This window comes from Podarcis tiliguerta (assembly GCF_965153285.1).
Source record: "Podarcis tiliguerta genome assembly, chromosome: 10".
NCBI classification, from domain to species: Eukaryota; Metazoa; Chordata; class Lepidosauria; order Squamata; family Lacertidae; genus Podarcis; species Podarcis tiliguerta.
In genome coordinates, this window is record NC_139543.1 from 69,843,461 (window position 1) to 69,856,181 (window position 12,721).

The 12,721-nt window shown below is 47.6% G+C and overlaps 1 protein-coding gene and 1 long non-coding RNA gene across 2 annotated transcripts in view; one reads left to right on the forward strand and one right to left on the reverse strand.

The window, feature by feature from the left end:
• Positions 1–12,721, forward strand: part of LOC310659301 — a 327,135-nt gene that overhangs the window by 296,500 nt on the left and 17,914 nt on the right. The window lies entirely within an intron of this gene.
• The window catches only part of SMO (smoothened, frizzled class receptor), a 31,075-nt gene that overhangs the window by 15,614 nt on the left and 2,740 nt on the right, over positions 1–12,721 (reverse strand). Inside the window, exons 2-4 of the mRNA XM_083401965.1 lie at positions 5,463–5,668; positions 2,839–3,048; positions 1,354–1,526 (exon numbers count right to left, since the gene is read on the reverse strand). Coding sequence (XP_083258091.1) covers positions 1,354–1,526; positions 2,839–3,048; positions 5,463–5,668 — 589 coding nt within the window. The remainder of the gene's footprint in view (positions 1–1,353; positions 1,527–2,838; positions 3,049–5,462; positions 5,669–12,721) is intronic.

The following is a 12,721-nucleotide window of genomic DNA, read 5'->3' on the forward strand; positions in this document are numbered from 1 at the left end:
CATTTCTTGCATCTATATTGTTTTGTTTTTTTTAACCAAATTAACCTTAACAATTATTATAAAACAATATTTCTTTCCATTATTATCACAGAACTTCTTGAAAACCTACAAATGTTAATTGACCTTCACATATATTCTTAATATACTCTGTAAATTTATTCCAGTCCTCGGTAAATCTCTGGTCTCGCTGGTTCCGAATTCTCCGTTAACTTGTCTAATTCAGCAACCTTTTTCAGCTGTGAGCCGGTCCACTGTCCCTCTGACAATGTGGTGGGCCGGACTATATTTTTTGGGGGAAATAAACTAATTCCCATGCCCCACAAATAACCCAGAGATGCATTTTAAATAAAAGGACACAATCTACTCATGTAAAAAACATGCTGATTCGCAGACTGTCCGCGGGCTGGATTTAATAATAATAATAATAATAATAATAATAATAATAATTTTTTTAAAAAAATAATATTTATACCCCGCCCTTCCCAGTTCAGAAAACCGGGCTCAGGGCGGCTACCAACAAATTTAAAACACTTAATTGACGTAACAAAAAACAGCATAAAATACAGTATAAAACGTGAATAACAATAAGTTCAGAATTCAAAAATCAATTTGGGAGAAAATCCTTCCAATAAAGATTTAGAACGCGATTGGGCTGCATCCAGCCCCCAGGCCTTAGGTTGCCTACCCCTGACCTAGACAGAAAGAGATAACAGGACCAGTTTAAGCCAGCTGCACTCAGCTTCTCCAGCATCTTAAAAACCAGAGACATCACCTTGCCAACAAAGGTCTGTATAGTTAAAGCTCTGGTTTCCCCAGTTGTGATGTATGGAAGCAAGAGCTGGACCATAAAGAAGGCTGGTCGCCGAAGAATGGATGCTTTCAAACCGATCCATTCTGAAGGAAATCAGCCCTGAGTGCTCACTGGAAGGACAGATCGTGAAGCTGAGGCTCCAATACTTTGGCCACCTCATAAGAGAAGATTCCCTGGAAAAGACCCTGATGCTGGGAAAGATGGAAGGCACAAGGAGAAGGGGACGACAGAGGACGAGATGGTGGGACAGTGTTCTCGAAGCTACAAACATGAGTTTGACCAAACTGCGGGAGGCAGTGGAAGACTGGAGGACCTGGCGTGCTCTGGTCCATGGGGTCACGAAGAGTCGGACACGACTAAATGACTAAACAACAACAACACTCAGCTTCTCAGAAGGAATAACCCAAACACCACAAACCTTCTGCCTGTTTCTTTCACGCAGAAAAGCTTCCAGAACCCTCTCAAATTAGTTAGAAGAGGAAAGATCTCTTAACACATCAGATCAAGACTTTCTATACTGAGATGTGCAAACTGGTACTTACGTGGGTTCCCCCAATCGCATGGTCCCGTCGGCACGGCACACGATTTCACTGCGGGCTCCATCCATGAACTGCGCCAGCCAGCCGATGCTTCCCATGAAGAAGCAGGCGTTGACGTAGAAGAGGATGACCGCCGGGTACCGGTTCGAATTCTTCCAGTCAACAAGGAATGTGGCCTGCGGACAGCAGAGAGTTCAATCCTGATCAGTTTGCCTGCACGCATCTGTTCCCCGCTGGAGAAGGGATCGCCCAGCCAACGCAGAATGGATTTGGTGATCTACACGGGCTTCCAGGTCGTTTCCGAGCACAATTCAAAGTGTCGGCGCTGACCTTGAAAGTTTGCCTAGGCCAACTCGGTCCTCCAGATGCTTTGGGACTACAACTCCCATCATCCCTAGCTAACAGGGATGATGGGAATTGTAGTCCCAAAACGCCGGGTGGGCTGAGTTTGCCTACACCTGCCCTAAGCTGCCCTGTTTACCTGAAGGAGCATCTCCACCCCCATTGTTCAGCCCGGACACTGAGGTCCAACTCCGAGGGCAAACACCCAGCTTGCAAGGTGTTAAGGGCTTTACAGGTTGACGTCAGGACCTTGAATGGGGCTCGGTAACTTATTGAGTGCCTTCTTGGTGGTGGCACCCGCCCTGTGGAACTCCCTCCCACCAGATGTCAAAGAGAAAAATACCAGACTTTTAAAAGACACCAGCTCCATCTGGTACGCAGGATGAGACCCTCCCTGCCCACAGACTTTCTTGCCAGAGTGGTGCATGCTCTGGTTATCTCCCGCTTGGACTACTGCAATGCACTCTACGTGGGGCTACCTTTGAAGGTGACCCGGAAACTACAAGTAATCCAGAATGCGGCAGCTAGACTGGTGACTGGGAGTGGCTGCCGGGACCATATAACACTGGTCCTGAAAGACCTACATTGGCTCCCAGTACATTTCAGAGCACAATTCAAAGCATTGGTGCTGACCTTGAAAGCCCTAAACGGCCTCAGTCCAGTAGACCTGAAGGAGCGTCTCCACCCCCATCGTTCAGCCTGGACACTGAGGTCCAGCGCCGAGGGCCTTATGGTGGTTGCCTCGCTACGAGAAGCCAAGCTACGGGGAACCAAGCAGAGGGCCTTCTTGGTAGTGGCACCGTCCCACCAGATGTCAAAGAGAAAAATAACTACCAAACTTTTAGAAGACATCTGAAGGCAGCCCTGTTTAGGGAAGCTTTTAATGTTTAATAGACTACTGTGTTTTAATATTCTGTTGGAAGCCATCTAGAGTGGCTGGGGAAACCCAGCCAGATGGGCGGGCTATAAGTAATAAATTATCATTATTATTATTATTGGGAGCCAGTGCAGCTCTCGCAATCATTGCTGCTACATGACAGAAGTCCGGTCAATATTATTGCGGCTGCGTTTCTGCGCTAGCCGCAGAGTCTGGACCGTCTCCAAGGGCAGCCCCAGGGACAGTGCACTGCAGTAGTCTATGCTCACCAAGGTGAAGAAGGTGCAGAAAATGGTGACGGAGCTGAAGGAGGCGATGTAGACGTGCATTTCACGGTGCTCCTTCTCAGTGAAAAGGGGGTTCTGGCACTGGATGCCGCAGCCTTCGACGTCCTCGTACCAACTCTTGGGGTTGTCCGTCCGGACCAGGGGGGCCTCACATTGCCCTGAGCTGTTGAATTTGATGTTCTGGACCTCATTCTGTGCAGTGGAAACAGTGGAGACGGAAATGGGATTAACTGTGGACTACAGTTTTGTGGTGCAAAAATGGTATTACCTGTAAGGTTATATCATATTACATAATCTGGAATTAAGAATTGTTGCAGGAAACGTGGAGTGATGGGAACATACAGTCATATGTGGTGGGACTGTCCGTTAGTTAATGAAATTCTAGAAACAGACTGGTATAGAAATATCGGGAAATGTGGGTAGGAAGGTGGAAATATCTAAATTAATGATTGTTATTAGCCTGAGTAGCACCGAGTTAGAAACAAAAGAGGAATGTAAATGGGTAAAATTGATGGTAATTGCAGCCAGACAGCTTATAGTGAGTAATTGGAAAAATGCAGAAGAGCTAGGGGTGAAACAATGGAGGGGAAAATTGAAAAATATTATAATCTTAGAATATCTAACTGTGAAGATACATAAAATGAAAGGGTTTAAGGTCAGTGAGGAGGAGGAGGAGGAGGAGGAGGGGGAGGATTGGTTTGAGAAGATATTGAATTATTTGGGCAGGTTTGAACAGTTTGGGGCAATTAAAATATTAAAAGTTAAATAAACCTTGTGGAGGGCGCAGTGTTTAGGTATATAGAATTGTACATATGGTTGATTTGAATACGTTCTTATTGATTATGTATACCCAATGTATCAGCCGCTTGGGGGGGTTTCACTGTTTGTTTTCAATGTTTGTGTTTTGGTTGTTGGTAAAAATTAAAAACGAAACAAAACTGTGGACTACGGCAGAGGTTTTTAAACTGTGGCGGCCCAGAAATCTCCATGTGGTGGCAATTGCCAGTGGCAAAACGCTGACCTTGATGTTCTGGAGCACATTTTCCACTGAGAAATGAATGGGCAGAGCTTCCTGACTCCCCTCTCACTGCAAAACAGGGTCTTTCCGTCTCAGCTGATCTCCCTGTTAGTGTGATGGCCTGGGAATCTGATTCAGAGGCTGAACTGGAGGAATCCCAGCCTGCACAGGACTGGCTGAGCCAGGGCAGGGGCTTGAATCTGAACGGCCTGCACCTGTGCCGGATCCTCAGGAGCAGACACCAGGTGAATCCACACTGGCTCCGGAGGTGATGGAGGACCCACTGCCTGCAGGTGCGCCTCCCCCAGCCTTGTCAGGGGAAGGTGAGGTTGCCTCTGGGTCCGGTAACCCTCCAGCGTCTCCTTAGCTGAAGAGGCTCAGGGCAGAGAGGCGGAGGGAACGAAGTTCTCTCAGGAGGAGTGCTCGCCTCCAGACCAGGAGAGGCGAGTCACCAGAGGATCGGGGCTGCCCTGTGCCTTGGGGCAGATAAAAGCCAGCCAGCCCCAGTCCCAAGTTGCGGGAGCAACATTGTTGGAAACCTGTTCCTGTCGACACCCTGTCCTGCTCTCCTGAGTTCCTGACCATGCCCGACTCCTCGCTTTGGACCTCGCTTCACCCCTGACAGACAGCCTCCTTACCCTCGACCTAGGAGCGGACTTAGACCACGCCACACGGTAAACCCCACCCCCCGCCCGGGACCAGCACAGTTAGGATATAGTTCCATTCCACCTTAAAAAGGTACAGGCATGACCCTTTTGTGTGTCACATGCCTGTTTACTTCCAGCAGTCTGCTGGGAAATTCTGTTTTGTGTTACTGCTGCTTTGCTGGAGACGAAGGGAAGCAGACATGTTTTCCTCTGTTCCTGAACTATGCTGAATAAAATGCTGTACATTATGCTTACACATTTCTCTGTCCGCCTCTTCTGCTGTGAGAAGATTTGCTGACAGAGTGTGCACAAGTCTCTAAACGTACCTTAGGCTGCATCTTAATGTTTTAATGTTGTATTTTAATCTTGTTTTTTAAATTTTATTTTAATCAACTTTTTTAAATTATCGGTTGTTAGCTGCCCTGAGCCCGGTCTTGGCTGGGGAGGGCGGGGTATAAATAAAATTTACTATTATTATTATTATGTTGTTGTTGTTGGTGGTGGTGGTGAACATATCAGACGACACAGCGATTCTTCAAACAGCTCGTTTATTCACAAGCCAGGACAGAACTGAACTGAAGGGTTCAGCCAGCCTGCTTATATAGAGCTCCAGTACAATGTAACTGTAACAACTTTCTAAAACTATCCAATCACTGAACGTCACTTTCGATCCCTTATTTGCATAACTATCTACCGTATCCCCCTGCTGGCCCAGGGTGAGAACTTCAGTACATAACTATTATTATTATTATCATCTGAGGCTCGTGTTGCTGTTTGATGCTCTTCCAAGGGAGACCGGCTGCCGGCCGGTGGCTGGAACCAGCCTGACACCTGCCTGATGCCCCTGTCATCCCGGCAGTATCCCAACTCCCCCCCCCCCAACTGCAGCTCCCCCTACAGGACGTCCCGGTGCCAGCACCCCCCGCCCCCTGCTCTCGTACCGGACAGCCTTCAGGAAAGTGGTCCGTGGTGCACTTGAGGAAGTCCGGCCAGCCCCGCTCTCGTTCCACGATGGTGCAAGGTCCCCGGGTGGCTTGGCAGAGGGTCTGGCTGGGCAGCTCAACTTGGCCATCCTCACACTTGGGCATGTACACGGCGCAGAGGAGGGGCTGGATCACGTCCCAGCAGCGGGGGGCATTTCGTAAACCTTGAAATAAAAAAAGAGAGACAGGAGTCAATGACCCCTCGACATCTGTTATTGGCGATTCCTGCTCCCTTAACAAATATATAAAAGTTTCTTTCTCCAGAGTGCATGGGGGCCTGGAACCTGCAGCTATAACAACAACAACAACAACAACATATTATTTACTACTACTACTACTACAACAACAATGTATTATTTATACCCCAACCGCCAACAAAGGTCCGTATAGTTCAAGCCTGATGAGGAACGGTTGAAGGAGCGGGGTAAATTTAGCCTGGAAAAGAGGAGACTGGGAGGGAATATGAGAGCCATCTTCAAGTACAGTGGTGCCCCACAAGACGAATGCCTCGCAAGACTGAAAACCCGCTAGACAAAAGGGTTTTCCGTTTTTCAATGCGCTTCGCAGGACGAATTTCCTATGGGCTTGCTTCGCAAGACGAAAATGTCTTGCGATTCTTGCGATTTTTTTTCGCTCCCCACCCCCTTTTTCTAAGGCACTAAGCTGCTAATAGCCTTTTAGCAGCTAATCCCTTAAGACTTTAATAGCCGCTAATAGCCGCTAATAGCGCTAATCCGCTAATGGGCTTGCTTCGCAAGACGAAAAAACCGCTAGACGAAGAGACTCGCAGAATGGATTCTTTTCATCTTGCGAGGCACCACTGTATATAAAAGTTTCTTTCTCCAGAGTGCATGGGGGCCTGGAACCTGCTGCTATAACAACAACAACAGCAGCAACAACAACAATAACAACAGCAACATATTATTTATACCCCAACCGCCAACAAAGGTCCGTATAGTTCAAGCTCTGGTTTTCCCGGTAGTGATGTATGGAAGTGAGAGCTGGACCATAAAGAAGGCTGATCGCCAAAGAATTGATGCTTTTGAATTCTGGTGCTGGAGGAGACTCTTGCGAGTCCCATGGACTGCAAGAAGATCCAACCTCTCCATTCTGAAGGAAATCAGCCCTGAGTGCTCACTGGAAGGACAGATCCTGAAGCTGAGGCTCCAATATTTTGGCCACCTCATGGGAAGAGAAGACTCCCTGGAAAAGACCCTCATGCTGGGAAAGATGGAGGGCACAAGGAGAAGGGGACGACAGAGGACGAGATGGTTGGGCAGTGTTCTCGAAGAGACCAGCATGAGTTTGACCAAACTGCGGGAGGCAGTGGAAGACAGGAGTGCCTGGCGTGCTCTGGTCCAGGGGGTCATGAAGAGTCGGACACCACTAAACGACTAAACAGCAACAACAACACCCCACCCATGTGGCAGCTTCCAACAGATTAAAATACAACAATCTATTAATCATTAAAAGCTTCCCTGAACAGGGCTGCCTTCAGATGTCTTCTAAAAGTCTGGTAGTTGTTTTTCTCTTTGACGTCTGAAGGGAGGGTGTTCCACAGGGCGGGCACCACCACCGAGAAGGCCCTCTGCCTGGTTCCCTGTAACATGCTAAAATGCACGTGCTTTAAAAGTTATAAAAGAAACAAAGCGTTGCCAAGCTAGCTGACCGGCTACTCAAAACACCGTATTTGAACACAGAAAAGCTGCAGGTCCGCCGATGGCCAAGATCCAAGGTAGCTGAGGCTGTGATCCATTGGAGAAGAGTGTAACTTAAGAGGCACCTCAGTCCACGCAGGATATTGACAAACTGGGAGGTGGGCAGAGGAGAGCGACCAAGATGATCAAGGGTCTGGAAACCAAGCCTGATGAGGAACGGTTGAAGGAGCGGGGTAAATTTAGCCTGGAAAAGAGGAGACTGGGAGGGAATATGAGAGCCATCTTCAAGTACAGTGGTGCCCCGCAAGACGAATGCCTCGCAAGACGGAAAACCCGCTAGACGAAAGGGTTTTCCGTTTTGGAGGTGCTTCGCAGGACGAATTTCTCTATGGGCTTGCTTCGCAAGACGAAAATGTCCTGCGATTCTTGCGATTTTTTTCCGCTCCCCACCCCCTTTTTCTAAGGCACTAAGCTGCTAATAGCCTTTTAGCAGCTAATCCGCTAATCCCTTAAGCCTTTAATAGCCGCTAATAGCCGCTAAACCGCTAATAGCGCTAATCCGCTAATGGGCTTGCTTCGCAAGACGAAAAAACCGCAAGACGAAGAGACTCGCGGAACGGATTCTTTTCGTCTTGCGAGGCACCACTGTATTTTAAGGGCTGTCACTTGGAAGATGGAGCAAGCTTGATTTCGCCTGCTCCAGAGAGTAGGACCAATGGCTTCAAGTTACAAGAAAGGAGCTGTTCAACAGTGGAATGGATAACAACAACAACAACAACAACAACAACAACAATAATTTATTATTTATACACTGCCCATCATAAGGGAGCTGTTCCTGGTGGAAGAACTGTGAGGGGAGAGGACTCCATCAGGCAAGGCCTCCTTCCACCTGCCTTGCTCTACCCTCTGTTTCTCAATGTGTATTATATTGTTTTATGTACTGTGGCTTGCCGTTGTTTTATTGATTATAGTTTAGATATTATTGTAACTGTTGAGTGGATTTCTGTTTAACTTCTATATGTTGATATTATTATTTTATGCTATTCTAATGATTATCATAGAATCATAGAGTTGGAAGAGACCACAAGGGCCATCGAGTCCAACCCCCTGCCAAGCAGGAAACACCATCAGAGCACTCCTGACATATGGTTGTCAAGCCTCTGCTTAAAGACCTCCAAAGAAGGAGACTCCACCACACTCCTTGGCAGCAAATCCCACTGTCAAACAGCTCTTACTGTCAGGAAGTTCTTCCTAATGTTTAGGTGGAATCTTCTTTCTTGTAGTTTGGATCCATTGCTCCGTGTCCGCTTCTCTGGAGCAGCAGAAAACAACCTTTCTCCCTCCTCTATGTGACATCCTTTTATATACTTGAACATGGCTATCATATCACCCCTTAACCTCCTCTTCTCCAGGCTAAACATGCCCAGCTCCCTTAGCCGTTCCTCATAAGGCATCGTTTCCAGGCCTTTGACCATTTTGTTGAATGTTACTTTTTGATGGAGGTTGCCCATTTTAAAGTTATGTTTTATTATCACATTTTTGTATTGCATTAAATTGTTATAAGATGTACATTTTTGGTTTCTTCAGCTTGTAAACCGCCTTGAGTATTATAAGATAGAAAGGCGGTATACAAATTAAAAATGATGATGATGATGATGGGTTTCCCAGGCCACTCTGGGCGGCCTCCAACAGACTATTAAAATACAATCATCTATTAAACATTAAACATGACCTTGGAAGGTGGTAATCTTTCCTTCACTGGACGTTTTCAAACATAGAGGGCATGACCAGAATAACAGCTGCCCAAGTACTTGCAGAGAGAGAGACAGATGATATATCTGTATGGTATCAACAGGAAATTATCGGCCTGTTTTGTGCCCCTTCCATGACCGGATCCTTTTTCTGCCTCTTGAGAAAAAGATCAATAGAAGCAGAAAACAAACAGCAAAACGCAACCCATTTGCAGAGATGTTCCACGTAAGAGGAAACAGCTTAAGTGTTTATTGAAACTTTCGCAATACATGCCCTTTCAAAAGTCATTTGGGGAGACATTGGATGTTCCCTGTTCTGTTCCGTAAATACTACAGTTGAACCATCATTTCAAGGCTGCCATGCCAATTTTGAAGTAGGAATATTCAAAACATCTCACCTCGAGAAACTGCACACAGCTGATCTGTTTGTGCCAGGAGGTGAGCCTGGGATGAGACATGGCTACATCCACAAGTTGTGTCTGGGACTTTTTGACTCCTTGGAGGAGGGACTGGTATATTTTGGAAGTAGGAGGAAGGGCCTGGAATTATGCAAATATGTCTGGGAAACAGAAATCTTGAAATTGAAGAGAGACCAAAGCCTAGGTCCAGTATACCTGAAGGAGCGTCTCAACCCCCATCATTCTACTCGGACATTTGAAGTCCAGCTCTGAGGGTCTTGTGGCAGTTCCCTCGCTGCGAGAAGCCAAGTTACAGGGAACCAGGCAGAGGGCCTTCTCGGTGGTGGCGCCTTCCCTGTGGAACGCCCTCCCACCAGATGTCAAAGAGAACAACAACTACCAGACTTTTAGAAGACATCTGAATGCAGCCCTGCTTAGGGAAGTTTTTAATGTTTGATGTATTACAGTATTTTAATATTTTTTTGGAAGCCGCCTAGAGTGGCTTGGGAAGCCCAGCCAGATGGGCGGCGTATAAATAATAATAAATAATAATAATAATAATAATAATAGTTCTGCATGCAGCCAGAACTTTTTTTTAATTCACAGGTACAGTGGACACTCGGGTTGTGAGCATGATCCGTGCAGGATGCACGTTCACAACCTGCATGCGTTTGCGCAGATGCGGGCTGCAATTCGGTGCTTCTATGCATGCGCAAAGCGCAATTTAGCACTTCTGCGCATGTGCCCCAGCCGAAACCCAGAAGTAACCCGTTCCGGTACCTCCAGGTTTCGGCAATCCACAACCCGAAAAAAACGCAACCTGAAGCGGCTGTAACCAGAGGTATGACTGTACAGGATGTAAGGAACCAGGCTTGGCATGCAAAAAGAAAATAGAGATTGCAGACAATTGCACACAAGGCTGGTGTGCTTTTAGGCTGCATTAACAAAAGCCTCATTTCCAAGGTATGGGAAGCAGCAGTTTGACTTGTATTCTACACTGGAATCCAGCTGCCCGTTCTTATGTAATCCCTGTGTGCAGTCCTGGATGCTGAACATTTGAGAAGGATGTCAACAAATCAGAGAGGCTTCAAACTACTTTTGCAAAAGAAGCTGCACAACTTTGTTGTTGTTGTTGTTTAGTCGTGTCCGACTCTTTCTGACCCCCTGGACCAGAGCACGCCAGGCACTACTGTCTTCCACTGCCTCCCACAGTTTGGTCAAACTCATGCTGGTCCCTTTGAGAACACTGTCCAACCATCTCGTCCTCTGTTGTCCCCTTCTCCTTGTGCCCTCCATCTTTCCCAACATCAGGGTCTTTTCCAGGGAGTCTTCTCTTCTCAGGAGGTGGCCAAAGTCTTGGAGCCTCAGCTTCAGGATCTGTCCTTCCAGTGAGCACTCAGGGCTGATTTCCTTCAGAATGGAGAGGTTTGATCTTCTTGCAGTCCATGGGACTCTCAAGAGTCTCCTCCAGCACCAGAATTCAAAAGCATCCATTCTTCAGCCTTCTTTATGGTCCAGCTCTCACTTCCACACATCACTACTGGGAAAAGCATAGCTTTTACTATACGGACCTTTGTTGGGAAGGTGATGTGCTGATCCTCAAAAAACCGGGCTTTTCCCCTTTGCAAAGAAGCTGCACAACTGTGAGTTGATCCTGAAAAAACCAGGTTGCTTCCTTCCTTGCTCCGTGATTCTCGTTCCCTGGTGTTTTTCTCTCTTTCTCTCTCTCAAAACCAACCCTGCGATCCATGTGTTCGCCTGCTCTAGGTACAATAGACCCTCAGGTTACGCTACCCTTATGTAACGTATTTTTCCGGGTTTCGCTGTTCATGCATATGCAGAAGCACTCTAGTGCACCGTGTGTGTGCGCAGAAGCGACACCTCTACATAGAGGGGTTTTTTTCAGGGTGCGCATGAACCCCCGGAATGAATTGAATTCGTATCCAGAGGGTCTGCTGTATTTTGGATGGCAACTCATAAGAATGTAAGACGAGCCTCCTAGATCTGGCCATCTAGTCCAGCCACTCAGAGGCCTGTAGGAAAATAACAAACAGGATTCGAACACAAGACCACTCTCCTCTCCTGGGGTTTCCAGCAACTGGCATTCAGAAGCACTGCTGCCTCTCACCATGGAGGCAGAGCCCAGCCGTTATGGTTAGTGCTCATCGATAGCCCTCTCCTCCATGCATGTGTTGAGTTCCATAGTTTGACCATGTGCCATTTGAAGAAGGACTTTTATCCATCGTGAATCTGCCAATGTTTAGCTTTCCATGGGTTCTAGCGCTAGGAGAGAGGCTGAGAACCTTTTCTCAAGGGTCATTCAACCGCTTCAATAGATGTTACGTTGTTGTATTTTTGTAGGTATTTCTTGAACATATCCTATTTTTGCGTGAATGATTGTTTTGTATTTCCCCTTAATCTTTAAAAGGTAAAGGGACCCCTGACCGTTAGGTCCAGTCGTGGACGACTCTGGGGTTGCGGCGCTCATCTCGCTTTATTGGCCGAGGGAGCCGGCGTACAGCTTCCGGGTCATGTGGCCAGCCTGACTAAGCCGCTTCTGGCGAACCAGAGCAGCGCACGGAAACGCCCTTTACCTTCCCGCCGGAGTGGTACCTATTTATCTACTTGCACTTTGAGGTGCTTTCGAACTGCTGGGTTGGCAGGAGCAGGGACCGAGCAACGGGAGCTCACCCCGTCGCGGGGATTCAAACCGCCGACCTTCTGATCGGCAAGTCCTAGGCTCTGTGGTTTAACCCACAGCGCCACCCGCATCAGGTGTATTTAATTTACCCTTGTGTAAATTAAATACAGAGCAATATGTGTGTCCTACAAATCCCTGCACAGGCCTGAATCACCCCTTGCAGACCCTACTATGCGTGGGGCCTTGGGACGTGCGCTCTGCACATGCTCAGAGGCCCTCTTGCAGCTTGGGAAAGCAAGATTTATTTACCTCCATCTCCTGCATGGGTACCTGCTCCCCAGACTCTGCCTCTCCTTCCACGGCCCCCACCCCTTCTTGGGCCTGGGGTTGCCACCTGTCCTGCATAATGCAGGATTGTCCCGTATTCCAATGTCCACGGCTACATCCTGCATTGACACAGTTTTGCCCTTTATTTCCGAGCACAATTCAAAGTGTTGGTGCTGACCTTGAAAGCCCTAAGCGGCCCTGTATCCCTGAAGGAGCGTCTCCACCCCCATTGTTCAGCCCGGACACTGAGGTCCAGCGCCAAGGGCCTTCTGGCGGTTCCCTCATTGAGAGAAGCAAAGCTACAGGGAACCAGGCAGAGGGCCTTCTCGGTGGTGGCGCCCTCCCTGTGGAACGCCCTCCCAGCAGATGTCAAAGAGAAAAATAACTACTAGACTTTCAGAAGACATCTTAAGCTGTTCAGGGAAGTTTTTAACATGTGACA